General features: G+C 59.0%; 3 protein-coding genes and 1 pseudogene across 13 annotated transcripts in view; 2 read left to right on the top strand and 2 right to left on the bottom strand.

The window, feature by feature from the left end:
• FBXL6 (F-box and leucine rich repeat protein 6) overlaps nucleotides 1-15946 on the bottom strand; it is a 19314-nt gene extending 3368 nt beyond the window's left edge. Inside the window, exon 1 of the mRNA XM_011374848.2 lies at nucleotides 15935-15946. The gene's annotated coding sequence lies outside the window, so the exon portion shown is untranslated. The remainder of the gene's footprint in view (nucleotides 1-15934) is intronic.
• On the top strand, nucleotides 72-2737 carry SLC52A2 (solute carrier family 52 member 2). 3 transcript variants are annotated; one of them, XM_023520328.1, is made up of 5 exons: nucleotides 72-446; nucleotides 751-992; nucleotides 1080-1959; nucleotides 2056-2179; nucleotides 2543-2737. In XM_023520328.1, the coding sequence occupies exons 2-5, from the start codon at nucleotides 863-865 to the stop codon at nucleotides 2717-2719; spliced, it is 1311 nt and encodes a 436-aa protein (XP_023376096.1). In that variant the 5' UTR covers nucleotides 72-446; nucleotides 751-862; the 3' UTR covers nucleotides 2720-2737. The 3 variants fall into 3 exon arrangements, with proteins under 3 accessions (XP_023376096.1, XP_011373149.1, XP_011373148.1); XM_011374847.2 differs by having other exon boundaries at nucleotides 73-446; nucleotides 2258-2680; XM_011374846.2 differs by having other exon boundaries at nucleotides 74-446; nucleotides 2287-2680.
• On the bottom strand, nucleotides 7409-7527 carry LOC111729339 (annotated as a pseudogene).
• ADCK5 (aarF domain containing kinase 5) overlaps nucleotides 12373-21548 on the top strand; it is an 11328-nt gene continuing 2152 nt past the window's right edge. For 7 of the 9 annotated variants that reach the window (XM_023520319.1, XM_023520323.1, XM_023520320.1 and 4 more), the window contains exons 1-5: nucleotides 12373-12459; nucleotides 19569-19675; nucleotides 20510-20659; nucleotides 21076-21151; nucleotides 21280-21480. In XM_023520319.1, the coding sequence (XP_023376087.1) occupies nucleotides 12448-12459; nucleotides 19569-19675; nucleotides 20510-20659; nucleotides 21076-21151; nucleotides 21280-21480 (546 nt within the window). In that variant the 5' untranslated portion in view covers nucleotides 12373-12447. Of the gene's footprint in view, nucleotides 12460-13169; nucleotides 18486-19066; nucleotides 19676-20509; nucleotides 20660-21075; nucleotides 21152-21279; nucleotides 21481-21548 lie in introns of those variants that run through there. The other 2 variants (XM_011374852.2, XM_023520324.1) reach the window with 2 other exon arrangements.

Here is a 21548-nt window from a genome sequence, read left to right as displayed (position 1 = left end):
TCCAGGGGCCGCCCCAGGGGAGCGGAAGGGGCGTGGCCGGCGGGCGGGACGCGACCTCACCCCGCTGCCTGGACACTCGGTTTCCGGGGCGGGACTTCCGGCGAAAGGACCCGGCCCTCGGCTTCGCGGACTCCCGGCCCGTGAGTTTTAGTCCCTGCCGTGTCCCGGCCACACTTCTGTCCCGACCGGCTCTCAGCTGAGGCCGCCACGCTGGGCTGGTGGCGGCGCCATCTCAGACTCCTGAGACGGCCAGGCGGCCTCCGGGTCGTGGAGCACGCGGACGCTGGACCGGGAGGCGCTGGCACCTGGGCGGCTCTCCGCCGCGCACCTGACGCAGCGAGGGCGGCGCCCGCTGTGGCCACATCCCCTCAGGGCCCCACTCGGCTCCGGCCGCCCTGGGTCTCGCAGAAGCGCGGGACTCCCGGGCGAGCACGGAAGCCGCAGAGGTATGCGTGGCGCCGGAGAGGTGCCCCTGTCCCAGGGTCTTTGTCCTCGTGCCCGTTTGGGGGTAAGGGTGGTGGTGGTCTCGGCCACTCAGACCCAAAGTTAGCTCCCTCTTACATCATCCTCCCCCGGGGCCGGCCCCTTTGTCCCGGTCCCGACACCAGCGGCGAGTGCGACTTGCTGAGTTTTGGCGCGTCCTCCTCCCGACCCCGGCATCCTCCACCTTCCCTGGTCTCGGCGGTCTGTCGCTCTTCTGACTCCTGCGTCTCTTCGTTGTGACCTCGCAAGCCGGTCTGTTTCTTGTAGGCGAGGAGTCTTCGATTTCCGGAAGAGCAGAGCGCCGTCTTCGGGCCTAGACCGGGAAAGAGGAGCTTGGCCGTGAACTGGGCCCTGTCCTGGAGGGCCCAGCCTCGGCCGAATGGCAGCGCCCCCGCTGGGCCGCTTGGTGCTGACCCACCTGCTGGTAGCCCTCTTTGGCATGGGGTCCTGGGCTGCCATTAACGGGATCTGGGTGGAGCTGCCTGTGGTGGTGAAAGACCTTCCCGAGGGTGAGTGGCAGTGTGCGGGGAAGGTGGGCCGCAGCCGCTTGTCCCTTAGCACCCTGCCTCTGATGTGGCCTCCCCCCTTCCCTGCAGGTTGGAGCCTCCCCTCCTATCTCTCTGTGCTTGTGGCACTGGGGAACCTAGGTCTGCTGGTGGTCACCCTGTGGAGACGGCTGGCCCCAGGGAAGGGCGAGCGAGCCCCCATCCAGGTGGTGCAGGCACTGAGTGTGGCGGGCACAGCCCTGCTGGCCCCATTGTGGCACCAGGTGGCAACGGTGGCAGGGCAGAACCACTCCGTGGCCTTCCTGACGCTGACCTTGGTGCTGGCACTGGCTTGCTGCGCCTCAAATGTCACTTTCCTCCCCTTCCTGAGCCACCTGCCACCTCCCTTCTTGCGGTCCTTCTTTCTGGGCCAGGGCCTGAGCGCCCTGCTGCCCTGCATGCTGGCCCTCGTGCAGGGTGTGGGCCGCCTCGAATGCCCGCCAGCCCCCACCAACGGCACCCCTGGCCCCCCCCACTACTTCCCAGAGCGTTTCCCCGCCAGCACCTTCTTCTGGGCACTGACCGCCCTTCTGGTCACTTCGGCTGCCGCCTTCCAGGGTCTCCTGCTGCTGCTGCCATCGCCGCCACCTGTGCCCACAGGGGTTCCAGGGCCTGGCCTGCAGGCGGGAGCCGCAGGAGTGGAGGAGGAAGGGGAAGAGGAGGAAGAGGCCCTGCCCCTGCAGGAGCCACCAGCCCAGGCAGTGGGCACCACGCCCAGCCCAGACCCTGAGGCCGGTCGGCTGCGCTCTGCTCAAGGAGCCTGCCTGCTGGGCCTGCTGGCCGTCACCAACGCACTGACCAACGGCGTGCTACCTGCCGTGCAGAGCTTCTCCTGCCTGCCCTACGGGCGCCTGGCCTACCACCTGGCAGTGGTGCTGGGCAGCGCCGCCAACCCCCTCGCCTGCTTTCTGGCCCTGGGTGTGCTGTGCAGGTGCGCCAGGACCCTTCAGCCGCTCAGGGGGTGCAGCTTAGGGTTGGGGCCCAGTCCTGGCGCAGCCAGCCCTGAGTTTCTGCTTACCCTCGACAGGTCCCTGGCAGGGCTGGGCGTTCTCTCTCTACTGGGCGTGCTTTTTGGGGCCTACCTGACGACACTGGCAGTTCTGAGCCCCTGCCCACCCCTGGTGGGCACCACTGCAGGGACGACCCTCGTGGTAAGTCCCCTGGGGACACTGAAACAGAGAGGGCGGCAGAGGGGAGGTTTGCATAGAGCAGGAGCATCTCAGTCTCAGCCTACTGCCATGTCTGCATTCCCTGTCAGGTGCTGTCCTGGGTGCTGTGTCTGGGGCTGTTCTCATATGTGAAGGTGGCCGCCAGCTCCCTGCTGCATGGGGGAGGCCGGCCAGCATTGCTGGCGGCTGGCGTGGCCATCCAGCTGGGCTCCCTGCTTGGTGCCGTTGCCATGTTCCCCCCCACCAGCATCTACGCCGTGTTCCGCAGCGGGAAGGACTGTATGGACTCTTGTGGATCCTAAATCTGGGCAGGTGGGGACCTCACTCCGCCCCATCTCTCTGCAGGCTGGGACTGCCACAGTGTGTGATTGCCCGTGGCCATGGGGGGTCCTCCCCATGCGGGGCACGCTCACGTACACCTGCACACTCCACAGGAGGCTCTGGCACTTCGGGGCGGGGGCCACAGCAGGTCCGGAGTCAGGGCCCAACAGGGCCGGGACCTGTGTAGGATTTGCACAGTAAAGCATTTTTATTCCACGAGTCAGAGTTGTTAATCCCAGGAACACTTCCTTGTGGACACAGAGCGACGGTCTGGCTGTTCAGCAGGAGCCCGCTTACCACTTCACCGCGCGCCCCCCATCCCCCCTCTCCCCATCCCAGGCTGCTCTCATGGGTCCTGGCGTTATGCCCTCTGAGCCCAGACTCCTATCCCCCACCCCTGAGAACTGCCCGAAGGCCAGCTTCCAAGGCCCAGAGTCTGGGCTTAGCACCCCAGGCCTCGGCACTCGGAGGCACTGTGGTACCCACCCGATGCAGCCTACCCACGGTCTCCAGCCAAATGGGCTGAGCCAGCCGGGCCCAAGGGCCTGGCACAATGGGCTGCCCCTGCTTTGTGACCCGCTTGCTCTGTTCCCTCGGGTATCCTTCGGAGGTGTTACACCAGGGGTTTGTTGCAAGGTCAGGCACAGAAGGGGCTTAGCGAGTGGGACTTAGAAAGGACCAGCTATGAGGCTGCAGCCAGTCTCAGGGCCCCTCTGCTCAAGAGTGTTGCCCTCTCCCCTGAGGCACTGGCCTCCAGTTTCTGGCTCTTGCAGTCACACCCCCAAAGGCCCTGCACCCTGTATTTAGGCAGACATGGCAGCAGCTGCCTTCTCCCTGAACAGCCTGGACCCACCCCTGGGCTTCAGCCGGGGTCTCTGCTCGTTTGCGTCTGTGGGGAGTGGGGCCTCAGCACCAGCCTTGGCCCGGGCCGGACTCTGGTTCTCCCTCAGCGAGGGCCGCAGAGAGACCAGCATGAGCATCCGAGCCAGGTGCGAGTGTGCGTGCAGATGCAGGCTGCGGTGGGGCAGGGCATCCCCAGGGGAGGCGGGGCACTAGCCTGTGGTCAGTGTGACGGCCAGGCATCGAGACCGCAGTCTCACAGGAGAGGCCCCGCTTCTGCAGGGGAGCCCTTGCAGCCACAAGGCCGTGGGAGCAGCGGCTCCTGCCCTACTGGCCGGCCCCTTCCACAGATGCCCTGGTGCTTCCGGTCCTTGGCTAGGCCTGTTTTCCACCTCCTTCACCCTGCCCGCTTGGCAGGGCCAGCTGAGTACCAGGAGTTCCCAGTGGGAGAGAAGGACCCTTGGGCCTTGGCCTTTGGGACCTCTGGGGCTTCCTGATCTGAGTCCATCAAGCACCAGGTGGGCCGTCTCCCAGGTGGCTCTGATATAGCCCAGCCCTGAGAGCAGGGGCAGCTTGACCTGGCTGCTTGCCTTTAGGGGCCTGGGGGCTACAGAAGCTGCAAGGCGGGTGGAGATTGAGAGGGAGGAGGTGGGGGGTGAGGGTGGCATGCCCTTCCCACTCCCCCCTCTGACACATCCTCATCCCCCACCAGCTCCCCTCCCCCGCACCCTGGGGCTGGAGCTGCTGGAGCCTCTGGTCCCTTCCTACTCTCCTGCTCATTAGGCAATGACCAAAGGTTCTTAAGGAGCCTCTGCCCACGTGCTCCTGTGTGCCAGGCACACCAGGCCCCAGGGCCCCAGAGGCGCCAGACCCTGAGGAACAGGCGTGGTCTCAGAGAGAGGGGCCGAGTGGCCTTGGGGACAGGGCTGGAGGTGGGTGGTTTAAGGAAGCCACTGCCCTTTGAAGTCTCCAGGCCTCCTACTGGTGCCCCGCAGGAAACAGGACAAAGGCCAAAGTAACAAGAGGAAGAAGCCGCCAAGCACGCCCTTCCCACACGTGCTGCACAGGACTTGGGCTGCTGGCCACGGGGGCAGGGATGCCCACCAGGCCGGGCCCCTCAGAGCTGGCTCTGCCCCAGCGTCTGTCAGGGCGTCCGCACTTCCAGCTGGACAGCAGGTGGCAGCTACTCTGAGGCTCATGGGTCTGCCCAAAGGGCCCCTCAGACCTAGGGCTGGGGGACTTGAAGGAGACCCCAGAGGGAGGCCGTGGCCAAGGCAGGACCTAAGGCTCTGTGTCGATCCCAGAGGGCAGCCCCCTGGGTGATAGCAAAGCCTGAGCCACAAAGGCCACTGTTGCCTGGCCCACCATAAGCAGTCCCCTCGGTTTCTCAAACCATAGAGGGGCCAGCGAGGGCCCAGCTACCAGCAGCCTCCTCTCCCAGGTGTGGCCTGAGACTAAGCCAGTGAGGGCGGGGGCACCCCCTGGCTTTGGTCGAATGACTAACAGTTGGGCCTCACCTTCCTTCAATCCTGTGCTGCTCAGCCCACAGAGTCTTTGGGCAGGTGCAGGTCCCAGCGTGGTTGTCGGTTTGATGGCACACAAGTGAGAACGGTTATGTCTTCTTATTTGCATCTGCTCAGACATCCTACTGCCTGACCTGGGGACACAGGACAATGGTCCCCAAGGGGTTCCCTCTCCCTCATGGAATTCAAAGGGACCTCCTATCTCTCACGGCTCCAGGAAATGGGAGTGTGGGAGTGGCTGGGTCCTGGCCATAGGATGGGCACAGGTCATCAGCTATTCCAGAGTCTGCCACTGACCACGCCCACCCTGTCGTGCCACTGGGCCACGTGGGCTACCCCTATCCCCAGCACTGGCCCTTTTCTCTCCAGTGCATCTCGGGGCTTGAAGGTCCCGAGGGTTCTGGGGTTCTGGTGAGGTGCTAAGTGCAGGACCCCTTGCCCCCACCCTGTAGCTGGGAGGGTGACCCAGCTGATGCGGTCATGGAATCTGCAGGGGAAAGACTTCGTGGCGTGACCCCGTGTCCGGTCCTGCTCGATCATTTAGCTCTGGGTCAGAGCAGAGGTCGCTTCCTGGAGACCCCTTGGAAACTATCAGCAACCCCTCCCAGGCCCCAGGCAGGTAGGTAAGGTGTCTGCCCTTAATCGGGGCAGGTGACACCAGTATCTTGTCCATCCTTCCCTGTCCCATAGGACCCTAGGACAACTGCCGTGGGGTGCAGAGGGTGCCCGTGTCCACATTGTTGCCCAAGATGCCCCTTGTGTGTAAGTTCCCTTAATAAACGCAGTGTAACAGTGGGGCTGGCACCGTTGTCCTTGTGAAATTTTACCTAACGGGGCCCATCTCCTGCCCACGGCGGTTGAACTGGGGAGCAGTACCCCCAAGGAGCAAATCCGAATCCACCATGAGCTGTCTTGGGTGTGCCAGCCATGCTGAGGGCTATACGAACTGCAGACCTCAGGGAGCACATGGGGAAAGAAGGCACCCCAAGGCCCGCAGAGGGAGACAGGGGAGGCAGAGCCTTGACGACAGCCGGGCATGAAGCTAGGGCTTCAGGTTACGTGGGCCCGCGTCCTTCTGGTTTGAGCAGAGGCAAGTTGGGCTGTCACAGCTGGAGTGGTGAAACTCCTCCAACGTCCTTGAAGCATTTAGGACAGCAGACCTCGAGGGCTCTGCTCCGCCTTTCCTGGGGGTGGTCTATCCTCTTGGCAACTCCTCTCTCGGCCCCTCTTCCCCCCAATCCTCCACAGGGCTTCTGGCCTGCTCCCCACCCGCAAAGGGAGAGTTCCCTGAGCATCTTGGCCCTCTCAGAAGGACAGTCCAGCCACCCCCATGGGGAGGCCTGAGCACCTCCCAGGCCAGGCCCAGGAGTGCCCCAGGAGCACAGTATGAGCGTTGCGATCTGCCCAAAGACAAGCTGCAAACCGACCTCCACATCCCTCTCCTTTGGCGAGAACAGTAGGAACCTAAGCTAACAAAAACAGACTGATCCCTTTGAGAAATCATCCAGCTGGACGTGCCTTCCCTTCCGGGAGGGCTGTGGCTGAAAGACGTGGGGCGCCAACGCTAAACGCAAGTCCCCGCCAAGGCAGCCTTAGATCAGACGTCCAAGAACGCGAGATGAGGACAGTTTTCCTGCCGGACCTCCTCCCCGAAGGTGACCCCCCTTCTGCCTCCGCGCCGCTTCAAACGCGGTGGCCTTTCCTGCCCGGAGCGTTTGCGCCGGAGCCTCGTGTGGCCGCAAGTTCTCATTTTGAGGAACTGCAGAACCGTTTACCACGCTGGCTGCACAGTCCCTCCCGTGCCGGCCCCAGCTCCTCGCGGGAGCATCTCCGGGTCTAGGGTTCCCCCGCCGCCGCCCCCGACCCAGGTCTGCTCTCCCTCCTCGCGAAGGGAAGGGTGCCAGGACCGGCCGGGTTGTCCCACGTGCCGAGCCGTAAGGAGCGGCCAGTCCGGAGAGCCTTCTGCCTCCCCGGGTCCCATCTGCCCGGTAAACCGCTGTGAACGTCCCAGGCCCCACCGGAAGTACCCCGGGCTTTGTCACAGTCCGCGCGGAGTTCTCGCCGCCCCGTCTGCTGGCGCTTTCCGGGCAGGTCTTGGGCCGCGGGCCTGTGTGCTTTACCCGCCCAAACGTCAGGTGTTATTTCAACATTAGCCCCGCGGGTTCTGACTTCCTGGATTCCAATCTAGCACCTTCTAAGGCCAGGGTTTCCAGCCCCTGGCCGCACATCGGACTCAACACGTGAAGTTTTACAGAAAGAAGATGTCGTGGCTCTGCTCCCGACTGAATAAATCGCTTCATTACTATTTTTGCTACATTCTTGAATTTGATGTATGTTATGTCAAGATTATTATATGTTAAGTACCGTCGTTTTTTCCAATACAAATTTCCATAATTTTTAACGAGCATAAAAAGTATTTGTCTATATTTGTAAATCAGATGTAATACTCACTGCTTTCTCTGAAAACAGGTTTAATTGTGGCCCTGATAGAGATTTTGTCTACGTTTTGTTTGTTTGCTTTTTTAAATGCCTACAGCACCTGGTATACCAAGGTGGTCTCCCATCCAAGTACTAACCAGGCCCGACCCTGCTTAGCTTCGGAGATCAGACAAGATTGGGCACATTCAGGGTGGCATGGCCATATTGTCTGTGTTTTTTAAAATTGGTTTTATTACCTTTGTGTGTCACAGAGACAACCAATTTTCTTTGTCAGTTGCATTATTATTTGGAACCCTCAGTAGACCTCTTACATTTGAAAATGTTGGTTAAGAAATGAACCACTGCACTGAGTTTCTGTCATCTGTTTAGCTTGAGGCTCTGCAGTCGGCCCCTGCAGGTGGGAGACCATGTCCTCAACAAAGGACACTCTCCGAGCCCCTAGACAAGGACAGAACTGGGTGCTTCTGACCGTCGACCCTCCAGAGATGGACTCTGGACGCAGCCTGTGTTGCTGTCGCTCAGACGCCTTTCGGCCGCCTCTGGGGCTGAGCCGGCTTTCCCAGCCTCCAGGGACCGCTCAGCCCCGACTGGCAGCCCAGGAGTTGATAATGAGACCGCGTGAGCAGGTGACGGAGAGGTTGTGGAGTCGCTTGCCTGAATACCGTCAATGCTGTTTCACGTTGTTTCCTGGGTACATAAGGAGGCCCTTCCTGTTTCTCCTCAAGCTACCTGGGCTAAAATGTATGACAGAGACCCTAACGTGGACATACTGGCCAGGGCTGTGGGTGCAGTCTTCCTGGGGCTCCGCAGGGGGGGTGGTACATGCATACTGTGTCTGCACAGATTGCGTTGCAAGTCTTTCTTTTCCCCTGAATTCATCGTTTTTGGTGCCGGAATACCTAGTCAATTCCATTTTACCGTCGACATCTGTAACCCATATCAATTTATTAGACTGTTAACTGAAAGGCAACCTTTTTAGATGATAGCTGATTCTCACCGACTCACTCCAGCCCGCTACTCAGACTCTTACTGAGACCGCCGACTTTTCACAGCAATATAAACATTTCTGCAGGTTCGATGGAGTCTGTCTTCCTTTTTGCCAAGATATACTCGGGAATGAGTGATGCACCCCAGGCCTGCAGATTGCCACCGCCAGGGGTGCTTAGTACTCAGGCACCATCAGACACCGTGGAACTGGGGCTGACTTTATGAAGCCAATGCCTACAAAACCCTCATAGGGTTTTGCAGATTCTGGACCTTACAGGTGATCAGGAAGGTCACTTCCTAGCAGGCCTAGGAACGTAGAAATTCGCTCAAATTATAGGAATTGTGTTTCCAGCTTTGGGATAACAAATAACAGAGGTTTTGGAAAGTCTAATCTGACGTTTCTCATGAAAACTTCCAGCAAGGTAAACCTACAGTGACCTATATGATATGTGAGCACTGCGACAGTACAAATAACCCAGCCACGCTGGCGGAGATCAGCCTTGTTTTATGGCCCAGAGTGATCTTTGTTTGAGATCTTTGCTTTAATCAAAAGGGTTGGGGAGGCAGTGATGAAAATTTAAACTTCGGAGTAAACAAAATATATTACTGGTACTTCTAATGGGAAAACCGCACATTGTTTAGCATCCACCCACCCTCCGGGTTATCTGATTCTGATTCTGGCAGGTCTCTGCCTCTCACCCTGTTTGAGCTATTTTACAGCTCTGGAAATTGCAGATAACAAACAGCAATGCAAACACTTTTTTTTTATAGACATGCAAATCAATTTGGTCAAGTGGAGATTAAATTGTTTCTTCCTGTGGAATAATCAAATCTCCATCTGTTTTAAATTCATTTGAGCATTCCTTCACTCCCTATAAATTCGAGGTTTTGAACTTATAACCACTCTCCTGGTTCTCTCATTAGTCAATGACTTAAATAACCGTTTGACACACTGTACTAGTTTCCCAGGGCTGCTGGAAGAAATTACTGCAAACTCTGGGTGTGGCATACAACGACAGACATTTATTCTACCACAGTGCTAGAGGCCAGAGTCTGAAATCAACGTGTTGGCAGGGCTGGTTCCTTCTGGAGGTTTGGAGGGAGCCTCTTTCCCAGGCCCCTCTCCAGTCCTCGGCGTTTCGTGGCTTGTGGCTGCATGGCTCCCCTCTCCGCCTCTGTCTTCACAGACTTTCCCTCTGCGCGTGTCAGACCTCTTTCTCCTTCTCGTATGAGGACGCCAGTCATTGGACTTCGGGCCCTCCAGGATGATCTCATCTAAAGAACCTTAATCTAATCATATCTGTAACAACCCTCTTTCCAAATACAGTCACATCACAGCTTCCTAAGCTTAGAACTGAGACATCTTTTTGGGGGGACATCGTTAAATGGTAGTACACATGTTTATCTTATATCTGTGTGACAGTCACGCTTCTTCACATACACTTCCTCTTTTTTTCTTTAACAGCAGTTTCGAAGACTCACAGAGGCTGAGAGATTCGGAAGATGGGTTTGGGAGTGGGGAACCGACAGGGATGGAGTGGACGGTTGCCACGTCCTCTTTCTACCCTACTGCGTGACAAGGTCCTGAGAAGGGGACAGAAGCTTCAAGGAATGCGTCGTCAATAACGAGGATGTTGCATGTGTTTAGGGATAGTTGGTTTCTTAGGAACGATCCTATTAATAGGGGGAATTTGGGTAGCACAAATTCTAGTAAGTGTAAACGCTGTACAAGTGGATTTCCTCAAAATTGGCTCTGAGGAAAACATAGTAAATTCCCCGCGTATGGAATCAGCTCCAGTCACCCTGACGTGTCCAGAATGCGTAAACCCTTTATTTGAACAATTATTAAGAGAAATTCCTTTTGACACGCCTCTTAAAGATGTTATGAATAAATTATAACGAGCTGAATTACTAGAACCAGTTTATACTCCTGTTCTCGCGCAGTTAGTAGAAAAATTAGTAAAGGATAAGAAATTTACTCATAAGCCTGCGCCTACTATGGAAGGGCCTCCTTTTGTGGCCTACTGGATAAGTGGAAAACTCTGGTATCCACCTAGCGGGGCTAATAGTATGAAAAGATTACCTGATCCTCCTCTGCCTTATACAGGAGCTTATAATGAACATAGCATACGTATGGTGAATAAAGATGTAATTCATGTGCTTTATAGTAGTTTAAGTTTTATAGAAAGGCTGGCTAGGTCACGACCTCCTTGGTGCTTAAAAAACAAAGGAACAAAAACTTCGCTTACGAAAGCAGCTTTCTAAAACTGATTTTTATAAATATTTTCCTCAATACTGCACCAAGGAAGCTTTTGAACAGCTATGAGAAAGGTTCAGCCTCAACTTTAGATAATAGCATAAATAAAGTAGCAATTAAAAGATTTCTTCAGGCAGAAAGAAGAACAATGTCTGCCCACAAGCCAATATTTGCTGTTATGAATACCTCTATCTATCACCTTTACTTAAGTCAAACTGTATCTTACGTAATAGATGTAGGAATTAAAAGTTTAGATTGTTCCATCAGGTAGTCCTGTTCTAATGATTGAGAAAAGAATGTACTAGTTAATCACGAATATTAATAATAATATACACTATAAGATTTTCTGCTTCGCTTAACCACAGAAATTTAATTCCCTGCTATCTTAACCACAAAGTATAATCAAATGCCAAAATGGAAAGTATAAAAGTTGTACTCAAATCACAATAAAACGGAACAGTGTCACACCGCCTCTGAGTTGTGTAGTCGACTGTCTCCCGCGCCGACGCCTTGCCCACCTTCGGGGCCCCCTGGATCCTGTCGTGGCTGGACCGTGACAGACGGTGTCTGGGGTTCGAATGGAATGGGAGTGGGTCACTTGCGGGAGGTTTTCTTGATGATTTTGGGACCCAGCAGTCCCAGTCTGGGGGAACTAACTCTACACAGCATCACCAGGGGTGGGGTACGCCCCATTCGGCCCAGGGGCCTGTGCCCTGCCGGCAGAGGGAAGCCCAGGAGCCCAGGCCAGTTTTAGCATTCCGTGATGTGGATACAGGACAGAGTTCGTTCCTTTGTTTGGGGGTGGGAAACTGCTGTGCCTCGAGTGGACAGGAAAGCCCTCCTTCCACTCCACATTCGTAGCCCCGGGGGCAACTGGCCGCCCAGGCTTCCAGCACTGTGCACATGTCACCTGGCACAGTGCACAGCTTATCCTGCCACTCTTGGGCCTTGCTGTTGTCACTTCTCCGATGCCCCAGAGGCATGTCTGTGTGGGCCTACGCTACTTTCTGACCTGTTTCATAAACATTATGGGGTTAGGTGGGGGGCCCAGCATGTGCAACTGCGCACATTCCAGAAAGCCTGGCCCTGGGGGGAGCTTAAGGGCTTGGCCTGGACACTAGGGGTGCAGTGCTGAAGATAGAGGCCAGGTTCCTGTCCTTCTGGCAAGGCGGGCAAAAAACCATTGGGGACAGTTGTTTACATTCAGCCAGGCCTTGGAGCCCCGCCCGGGGTCGGCTCCACTAGAGTCGATGGGAGCGAGGTGATTCTGAGCGTGCTGGAGCAGAAGAAGCATTAGAAACAGGTAGTTGAGGGGCATTGTGGGTGGTGACCCTGTCTTTGCAGAAGTTCTCTGGCCAGGGTGAGCGGGAAGTAGGCGAGGGACTGGAGGGCGTTGGAGAGGAGCGGACGGCAGGTGTGCGGGGAGCGGCTGGCAGGGTGCGCGAGGAAGCTTTCCCCGTGTGCCTGGCCTCTGTGCTCACGGCTCCCTGCGTGGTTACAGACCCGCCGCCTTCCAGGCCGCCCGGCGCACAGCAGGTGCTCATCTGTATCACTGGAAGCTCCTGTGGAGCGAGTGAGTCGACGTCTCCGAGCCTCACCTTCCGTCTGGGTGGGAGACGGCCTCCTGGAGCGACAGGGGGGACGGACCGGTGACGGGTGGCGTGTCTGCCCAAGCGGCTCCAGCAGCCCTCAGACCTGAAGCTAGGCCGCGGAGGACCGCCAGGGGGCGCTGCGCCGCCACCGCCTGCCCGGGGCGTGGCTCCAGTCCCCGCCCACCGCCTCCGGGGCGGGGCGCGCGTGCGCACTGAGCCCCCTCCCGCAGGGCCTGCTGGGCGGGGCGACGCGAGCCGGCGCCGAGCGGGAGCTGAGCGGCGGTCCGGAACATGTGGCGACCGGTGAGCCCCCGCCCGGCACGGTCCCGCGCCGTCCCCCGGCCCCCGCCAGCCGCCCGTCCGGGCCTGTCTGGGCCCGAGGCCTTGCACACCCAGAGACGCCTCGTCTGAGGCCCTGTCAGGGACTCTCTGACTCCGACACCCCCCCAGGGACCCTGTCACCCCGAGACCCTCCCTTCCCGCTGCGACCATCAGGGCTCCTGCTGGAGTCCTTTCTAGCAATCGGGCGCGCTGTCTCCAGACCCCCGAAGCTGCAGCCCCGGCTCGGGAGACGCGGGCGCGCCCACCAGCGAGGCTCCCTCCCAGCGCGGCCCCAAGACCTCGCGTCCCCTCCGCGGCAGAGTCGCTGCGCTGGAGCCTCGTCTCGGAGACAGACTCTCGGGAGCCCTCCCCCTTACGGGCAGCCCCCATGGGCACCCCTCCCCAAACACCCTTCCCGAGGCCACTGCTGACCGGCGGCCCGGGCCTCCTGCGCTGCAGAGCTCCGTCCTCGTCCCTCTTCGCCCCGCGTCTACCTTAGACCCCTCACTGCCTCAGACTGGGCCAGACCCAGGCTGCAGCCCCTGGCTGCCTTTTCTTTTTACCTGCTCCCCTGAGAACCCTTTCCCCCAGTCGCCCACCCAGCCTAGACCATCCTGAGCTAACCCCTGGGCCTGCTTCTGTGTGACAAGGGGACCTTGGGGGCTAAGGGGGCGGCCATCTCGTGGGCGCAGGGTGGGCTCTCCCTGCTCGTGGGGCCTCCCCAGATGCCTGGCCGCAGGCTGTGCCCAACTCTGGCTTCTTCTGACTCAGAATGGCGGCCGACTGTCTGCTCCGTCTCTTGGTTGGGCCTCCCATCTGCAGTTGGGATCAGCACCTCTCCAGCCAGGTGCCCCTAGGGACTGACCAGAACCTTACCCATGCCCTCCTGAGGGTCTAGCCCCCTCCCCTGTGGTTCACAGCTAAAGAGGATGAGGGGGCTCACCAACGTTCTCAAGTAGGGGCTTTCGGTGGAGCTGATACTTTTCCAGTAAGCCCAGCCTCGTAGATGTTAGCGACTTGCGGTGAGCTACTCCGTTACCTAGGAGTGTTTATGGGCTGAGGCGATGAAGCAGGCTTAGAGTCAGGCAGAGACACACTGAGTTGGCCTTTAGTATAGATAGCACTTTATAGTTTCAGAAGCTTCTTAGCCTAGTCAGGTCACTTGATCCTCCAGACTGGGGCGTGGATGGGCAGGTTTTAGCCCCTGGCTGGGAGCTGCTTACAACCACCAAGTGGAGTGGGGCCCAGTAGGCTTCTGAGTCCTGACCAGTGCTGAGAGGGTCATAGACGCTGGTAAGAGAAAAGGCAGGACATTCACAGTCCTCCAGGCCACCTGTCCTGGGCCCAGGTTCCCAGGCTGTCACCTGTAACTATGCGGACATTACTGTGCCTTGCCTCCCTCACCTGCGGGGGTGCATGAGGCTGCGGACGCTGCTGTCATCAGCTCTCTGTAGGTTTTCTGTTACAGGCATCATCAGGAGACTCAGGTCACTCACTGCTGTGGGCTGGCCTACCTGCAGTGGCCTCTTGTCTCCTTTCTAATCTGCTGTCTCTAATCTACTGGGCATTAGAAAAACAGACAAGTCAGTTGGTGCCTAACACGTGACCACACACGCTCATGGCTTTGTGTTAACGCACACATGAAGTTTGTGAGCTTGGCAGTGTCTGTCTGCGTGCTGCTCCTCGGCTCTTTTGGCTGCTTCACAGGTTGTTACCCGACTTGGATGGGCCCTCGGTTTCTGCAGACACACTGGGCACACAACCTGGGAAAGCATGAGGCTGGCGAGGAGGAAGCCCAGCTTGTCCGAACAGGTGTAAGCTCGCACTGTCCAGGCAAGCTGGGGCGTGCCCCGCTCTTGGTGAGAGGCACTGCTGTGTGGGAAGGTGTCCTGGGGACCGCTCTGGAGCTCGGCCTGGGTGCAGGTTACGTGTGTTGCGCCGGGGGTGGCCCAGACTGTTTCCTGGAAGGCTGGCTGCGGGCTTTGCTCCACATTTGTAGCCGCGTGACCTCCTTGTGTGGCGGGGTGGTTTGAGAAGCACTGGGTGTCCCAAGCTGGAAGGAGCCTGTGGGCCCCGGTGGGGGCTGTGGAATTATCAGCACGAGGCCTTGTCCTTGAAGTTCAGTCCAGGGCCAGGCTACTGCTGTCTCTGGCTGGTCTGTGGCCTTCCACCATTTTCTAGCGAGCATGTTTGCTTGGGCCGCGTGGGGTTCTGGCCCGCTCTGTGCTGAGCACCGTTGACCTCAGTTCAGCAAGCATCCATGGGGTTTCTGCACCAGCTCCTAGAAGTAGAGGTGACTGAGGTGGGCCCTGTTCAGTCTGGTGGGGAGACAGACTAAGCTTCCAGTCACCCCTGTGTGATGAGGACAGTGGGACAGGTAACTCCCAGGTGCAGGGATTAGGGGCATTCTAGGAAGCACAGCAGGCTGGAGAACGGGCTGGACCTGTCTTCGCGCCGGCGTGGGCTACCTGGCGTCTGCCATGGGCATCTTTGTCACGGGGCGTATGCGAGGAGTCAGTGCTGGGGGGTGAATTGCGGAGGAGTGAAGAGGAGTGAGCGCAGGGAGAGCTTGCGCGGTGTGGTGGTCCCTGGGGATGGGGCCGGGGCCTCTGTGCAGGAGCATTTGGCACTGGTTGGCCATGCGTTCAGAGGCTGGGGGCGCTAGGCCTCATGTTTTAGTGTGAAATAATTCAAATATAGCATTCTTTTTTTGTGTGAAAGAACTGTATGTTTTAATATCAAAATGATGTTTAAAGTTATTTGTAGGTTAGGTGACTTGACTTTTCCCCACCAAACCCTTGTGTGTTAACAACTCTTGGGGACAACGTGCTCCCTCTGGCTGTCAGGACCTACACGCTGGAGGACTTTGCTGCAGGCTGGCTTGGGAATGGGGAGGGTGTCAGCTGAGGAAGCAGGTCGGCTGGGGGTCAGCTGCCGGTTCTGCCAGGAGGCCCTGCTGTAGTGACCGCCACCTCTTGCTGAGCGCCTGTTAAGTGCCAGGCCTGAGGACAGGTGCGTTATTTCCACCTCTCTCACCTTTCCAACTTTGCAAGGTGGACACTATCACCACCTGTTCAGAGACGGAAGCTGTCGGAGGAGGGTCACCTGGCTCAGGGTGAAGATGTGAGGTGTGCAAAGTAAACCTGTCTGCTTGGGTGTAGAGCTGGGCGAGTAGTGGGTTTCGCCTGCTCCGAGACACGTCATCAGCACGTCTGCTTTGAGCTGTGCACCATCTGTACGCCCTGCGAGCTTTCACTGGGGTCGCCAGAAACCCTAAGTCGCCATTGTCCGGCTGGTGCCTGGCGGGGGGCTGTGCACACTTCTGGGGGTGCCCTCACTGTGTGCCCCTCCCTGGAGGACTGAGGGCCTTCTCCCCTGCAGTCTGCCCAGAGCACGAGTGCGGCCCCTCGTGCTCGGCCCTCCCAGGGGCAGCTGGGGGCTGCGTGGCTGGGGGCAGCTGGGCCTGGGCTTGGCGTGTTGCCTTCCTCGCTGGCCTCGCTTTGGCGTGTCACTCACAGCTTCCGAATTGGGTTCCTCCCCTTCATTGGCACGTCGGCTACCACAGCCATGGGCCTCTGATCGCGCGCGTCCCAGGATGGTCCCAGTCTGCCGGCTTAGGCCATGTTGCTTCTTTGTCCTCTGTGGTGCAGCTTCTGAATCAGTGACCACACCGGGACTTGGTGGCAGACGCCACTCTGCCACCCTTTGTCGGCACCTCTTCGTAGTCTGTGTATAACCCATCTCCAAGCTTTTCACGTGCTGGAAATAGTCCCTTTTCTGGGCAAACCCAACTCCTTTTTTCCTTCTGAAAAAGCAGTGGGACGCGATCTTAACAAATAGGTCAGCTCAGCTCAGCAAGTGTGTACTTCTTTTTCTTAGGTGGGTGGAGGCAGGGTTGCTGGGAGGAAGGTAAGGGCACTGGGGACTAGCAGGTGGCTTGGCGCAGTGAGGAGGGCCTGGGAGAGGCTGGAGGCTCCTTGACCCCAAGGTGACCTCAGCAAGAGCATCTGCTCGCACACAGGCCCACAGCGCTGTGGGGGCCAGGTGCTGCTCCCAGGGCTTTGCTTGACCTGCACTTGAATAGTGCGTTGGTCACAGCTGTGCGGACGGGACCGAGGCACAGGGCGGGAAGCAGCTCCCCCTTGCCGCATGGCTGGTAAGTGCTGGAGCCCGGATTCCACTTCCAGCCCCAAGTCTGGGTCCTGGGTCTGCCCCCGCTGCTCAACTGCTCAGCCTCGGCGCTGCCAGCATCTCAGCTGGGGCCGGGCTGCCACTCACTCGATGCCAGGAGCAGCCCTTCCCCCAAGTCGTGAAAATCCTCAGACAGTGCCCGAAGTCCCAGCACAGAATCATCCAGGTGGGGACCCTGCCCTGGCTCCGAAACACCACCTTCCCAGTTGCGACTTTAAGTAAGATGGCAGATGCTTCGCTCCTGTGATCATGAAAACAGGGAGGGACAGGCCGACAGATAGCTAAGTACCCAGACACCCACTGCCTAGGTCTGCCGTTACTAACATCCTGCCGTCGTTTCTGTTGCTATTTGAGAATATGTTTTGTTGTCATTGGACCATTTGATAGTAGGTCACAGACATCTTGACACATAACCTCCAAACACTTCAGTGTGCACACCCTGGACGAGGACATTCTTACGTAACCACGGCAACCTCATCATGCCTCAAATACCGACAGCACAGGCAAACCCTGGAGGCGCCATAGGCCCCGTCCTGGACCACTGCAGTACAGCGAGTGTCAGGACAAAACCAGTCGCCAAACTCTGGTCTCCCAGTGCACATAAGAGTCACACTGACACCACTCTGGTCTGCTAACTGTGCAACAGACAGCATCACATCTAAAAAACGAAGTACACGCCTCAATTTCTTTATTGCTAAAAAAGGCTAATCATCCCGAGGCTGTGGGAAAAATGGTGCCGACAGACTTGCTCCGTGCTGGGTTGCCACAAACCTCCGGTTTGTGAAAGTGCCATCTGCCACGCGGAAAAGCGAGGCGCCTGCAGTCCCTCAGTGGCTCCTGTCCATGCCGTTTTGTCTTCCAGGCTGAGGTCAGGGGTTAGCGATGCGCACTCAGCGCCTGTCCGGCCTCCGAAACCACAAAGCCCTCTCACTTTTTTTCCCCATAACCTGCTATTATGTTATGACAAACCACAAGCGTTGGCACAAGGGAAGAGACTTGGTGAGTGGCTGTGCCCGGCTGCAGCAGCCCCAACTTACAGACCCTAGTAACTTCCCAGAGGCCAGGCTGCTGTGGAGAGAAGGTCTCCCTGACGCCTGCCGCTGGCCTGCTTGCTGGGGTTTACTCAGGGTCAGTGATGACGACTGTTGAGCATGGTGGCTGGCAGCTGTTGTCTGTTCTAACTCAGTGGCTGTGATCCAGCCAAGGTCAGAATCACAGCAGAGCCCTCACCAGGCAGAGTGGCGTTGTGGCATTCCCTGGTCCCCAGATGCCAGCCTCGGCCCTCATGGCCTGAATCCTCTAGGTTTCACCTCCCAGCAGCCCTTCCCGGGCCACGGCCCTGCCTGGGCTCCAGCCCCTCTGACTGGACACTTGCCCCCGCCTCCCACAGGGCTGACTTCCCCAGGACATCGTCCCCTTCCTGCATGAAAACCCCGGCAAGGGCCCTGGGGACACTTGCCTGGCTCCCTCCGCTCGCTCGGCTCCCACCCTTTTCCTTTGGGGCAGCCTCCGCTTACCTCGGCAGGCTTTCCAGCCACACAGGCCTGTCTCCCCAGGGTCACCCTGAACTCTCCCGGCTTCTGAAGGCCTTTGCTGATACCATGTCCACTGCCTGGAAAGGGCCTCCAGTGTCTACACTCAAGTCCCACTCACTGCCAGCCTGCAGGGCCTCTCCCTCCCTCGCACCTGGTGCTCTCCCAGCAGCCCCATGCCTCTATGTCTGCCTATGGCCCCCGGTCACACACAGGGCCACATGGTCGGCAGGCTGGTCCTCAGGGCAGGGTGTGCTGGGTGTACACTGGAACATGTCGGATCAAGTGAGGAATACAGGGAGGGGCCTGGGTCGAGCATGGGCGCAGGTGCCTGTGGGCAGGCAGGGCTTACCCTCTGGCACACCTGCTTGTCACAAACCCCCGTCTGATGTCAGGTGGGAGGTGGCTGGGATCCCAGCCTGGACCCAGCCATCCTGCAGGCCCTGATGTCCTGCAGGTGCCCGCTCTCTGCGCCTTCTCTGTGGCCTGGCATGAGAATGTGTGCTGCCGTGTGGCCAGGTCAAACTGTGCTGCCCTCACACAGAAGGCCTAAGGGCTCTGGACCCCCATGGCAGCCCCCTGGCGGGCCTGCGGGGTCTCCCGGAGGATCTGTACTGGCGATATATGGCCTTGCTGAGTTTTTTGTCGGTCTCGTCCTCATGGGACAGTGGGTCATGGCCCTCCCCTTTGACTTTGTGTTAATCAGTGGTCCTTGGAACCATCCTCAGGGCCACGCTTCGGCCGGAAGTGACTGGGAACTCGGTTCCTCGTTTGGCCCAGTGTTCACGGTGATAATGTCAGCATCTGCTGCGGGCTGTGACTCACTACACACAAGGCTTTTCCCTAAAAACGGAGTTTGCAGCTGGGGAATTTGGGATGGAGGACCTCTTAAGACCCATAATTCAGATAAGATGGGAAGACCAAGGTTGCCAGTGAGTGCAAGGGAGCCCCTGGCCCCTGCTGCCCCACGTGCCCTGCTGGCTGCCGTCCGCTTGGCCTTCCCCGCCCTCCTCGGGTCTGCACCTCTGGGCTCTCAGTAGGAGGAAGGGTCTTATGCCTCGTTGATTTCCGAGGCAGGTCCGTGCTTCCGAGTCTGGTTCTACCCGCCTGACAGAGTGGCGCACTGAGGCAGAAGCCCTGCCGCAGGCTGCGTGCAGCAGTCCCCTTTCGCGTGACACCTGGACGGCAGCCTTGCTCCTGCAGATGGAGCTGCCTGCATTCCCAAGTCAGGCACGCAGGCCAGGAAGCACTGGCATGCTTTGATGACGTTTGGGTGGAGGGGCACAGCTTGTCCTCAGGTCCGTGCCTGTGCAAGTGCCAGGCCTGCTGCTGCCTTCTGTGACCCTGTACTCTTTGCTCACTTTGCAGTCACAACTTTGCCACTTCAACTCCGCTCTGCTGCAGCTCAAGCCGAAGTTCTGGCTGTCCCCAGCTTCCTTGCTCAGGAGAGGCCTCAGGGTCCCACCTGCACAGGGGTACGTCCTCTGCAGCAGCTGTCACCTCCAAGGCTTGTGCCTCTTGCCAGGCAGTGTTGGGCAAGCTCTCTTGTGGGCCTGGGGCTAGATCTTCTCTGTTCCCCGACCCCTGGGTATTTGCTCCTGGGAATGGCAGGCTGGGATCCATGACTGCCAGGGTCCTGACCTGGGACTGGAGTTCCAGGGACGGGTCCCTGACAGCAGCCAGAGTGATGGGCTCAGATGGAGGAGGGCAGGGCCCAGACAAGTCCGGGTCAGCAAGAGACTGAGCCAGTGGGCAGGACGGGCGGGAGGGGGGCGGAAGGCAGGCGACTCGAATGCCCCGGGCCTGGTGGAGCAGCGGCGTGGGGACCGCAGGCAGACACGGGCCTGGGCACTAGGGCTCTGTCTGGGTCTGGCTACCGCTGGTCTCCTGGTCTTGCACTCCACATCTGGCATGTGTTACCTGCACGTCTGGCCTGGGCTCTGCCGTCTTGACACCTGGAGTCCAGGTGGGTCACCAGTGGGGTGGATGGTGTTGGAACCGTGGTACAGATGGCCCTGGCCCCATGAGCGGCTTTCCATGGAGCTAAGGAGCTGCTTTCCCCATCCCCTGACATCCGGGGCATCTGTGGGGTCAGGCAGGTCAGGGATGCAGTGGTCAGAGCACTCTGGCGACCACATAGGTGACTGAGACCGATGTCACCTGCAGAGGTCCTAGGCACAGCTGAAGTGGCCATGGGGTGGGCCTGGCTCTGGCCATGAGCGCCATGTGGGCTGGACGGGGCAGAGCACAGGCTGCATAGGGAGGGCAGACAGGCAGGAAGTAACCCCACTGCACACCTCTCCCGCCAGGGCCTTGAGACCCCAGCCCCTGTGGAAGAAGGTGCTCTCCGCCACGGCGGTGGGGGTGCCCCTGCTCCTCGGAGTCCGCTACTTCACGGCGGAGCCACAGGACAGGAGGAAGATGCGGCTCGTGGCAGATGGCATCGGCCGCTTCAGCAGGTAGGAGGCAGCTGTCCTCCCTCTGAGGCAACCGAGGCCTGCAGGGCAGGCCTTGCGGGCGTGCTGCAGGTGAGCCATGCCCACAGGGCCAGCAGCAGCCAGCTTGCCAGCCGTCATGGCTGTGCCCGCTCTCGACTGGATTTTCTTTAACAATGAGTGCTGAAAGACCGAAGAAAGAACCACAGCCGGTGGTTAGGGCCCAAGGCCGCACCCAGCCCTCAGCCCTACCTGTCCTAGGCGCCTGTTGGCGGTCAGAGACCAAGGGCAGCGTGGACGCAGACCAGGAGCTGAGACTGGTCTGTGGCAATGCCCGAGTCCGCCGAGCCCCTCCTAGTGCCGGGCGTGAAGGGTGGGGCTGTGCAGGGCTCGGGGTCTCAGGCTGGCCTGCTGGGGCTGAGGGCGGCCTCTGCTGGCAGGTCCCTGTGCGTCGGCCTGCAGATCTCCCTGGACTACTGGTGGTGCACAAACGTCATGCTGCGAGGAGTGGAAGAGGTTTGTCGTGCGTCCTGGGCTGCAGCTGGCCCGTTTGGACATGTGGGAGTGCGGGGCGCCCCAGAGGAGGCAGGTGCTGGGGGCACTGAGGTGCCTGCCTGCCCCCATCCCGCCATGCCTGTGGTCAGAACAGCCCGAGGTACTCGGAAGTGATGTCTGCGTGTCACCAGCGGGCGGCCGATGCCCTACTGGCCGGGGCCATCAGCAATGGGGGCCTCTATGTGAAGCTGGGCCAGGGGCTGTGCTCCTTCAACCACCTGCTGCCCCCTGAGTACATCCGGACGCTGCGCGTGCTCGAAGACAAGGCCCTCAAGTCTGGCTTCCAGGAGGTGGGCCCTGCCCTTGGGCACAGAGGCTGGGGGTGGGAGCTCTGGCTGCAGCGCCCCCCCCCACTGCT

This window comes from Pteropus vampyrus, unplaced genomic scaffold (genome assembly GCF_000151845.1).
Source record: "Pteropus vampyrus isolate Shadow unplaced genomic scaffold, Pvam_2.0 Scaffold256, whole genome shotgun sequence".
Classification (NCBI taxonomy): Eukaryota; Metazoa; Chordata; class Mammalia; order Chiroptera; family Pteropodidae; genus Pteropus; species Pteropus vampyrus.
Note: the sequence above shows the minus strand (reverse complement) of the source record. Positions and strands in the feature narration are given on the sequence as shown.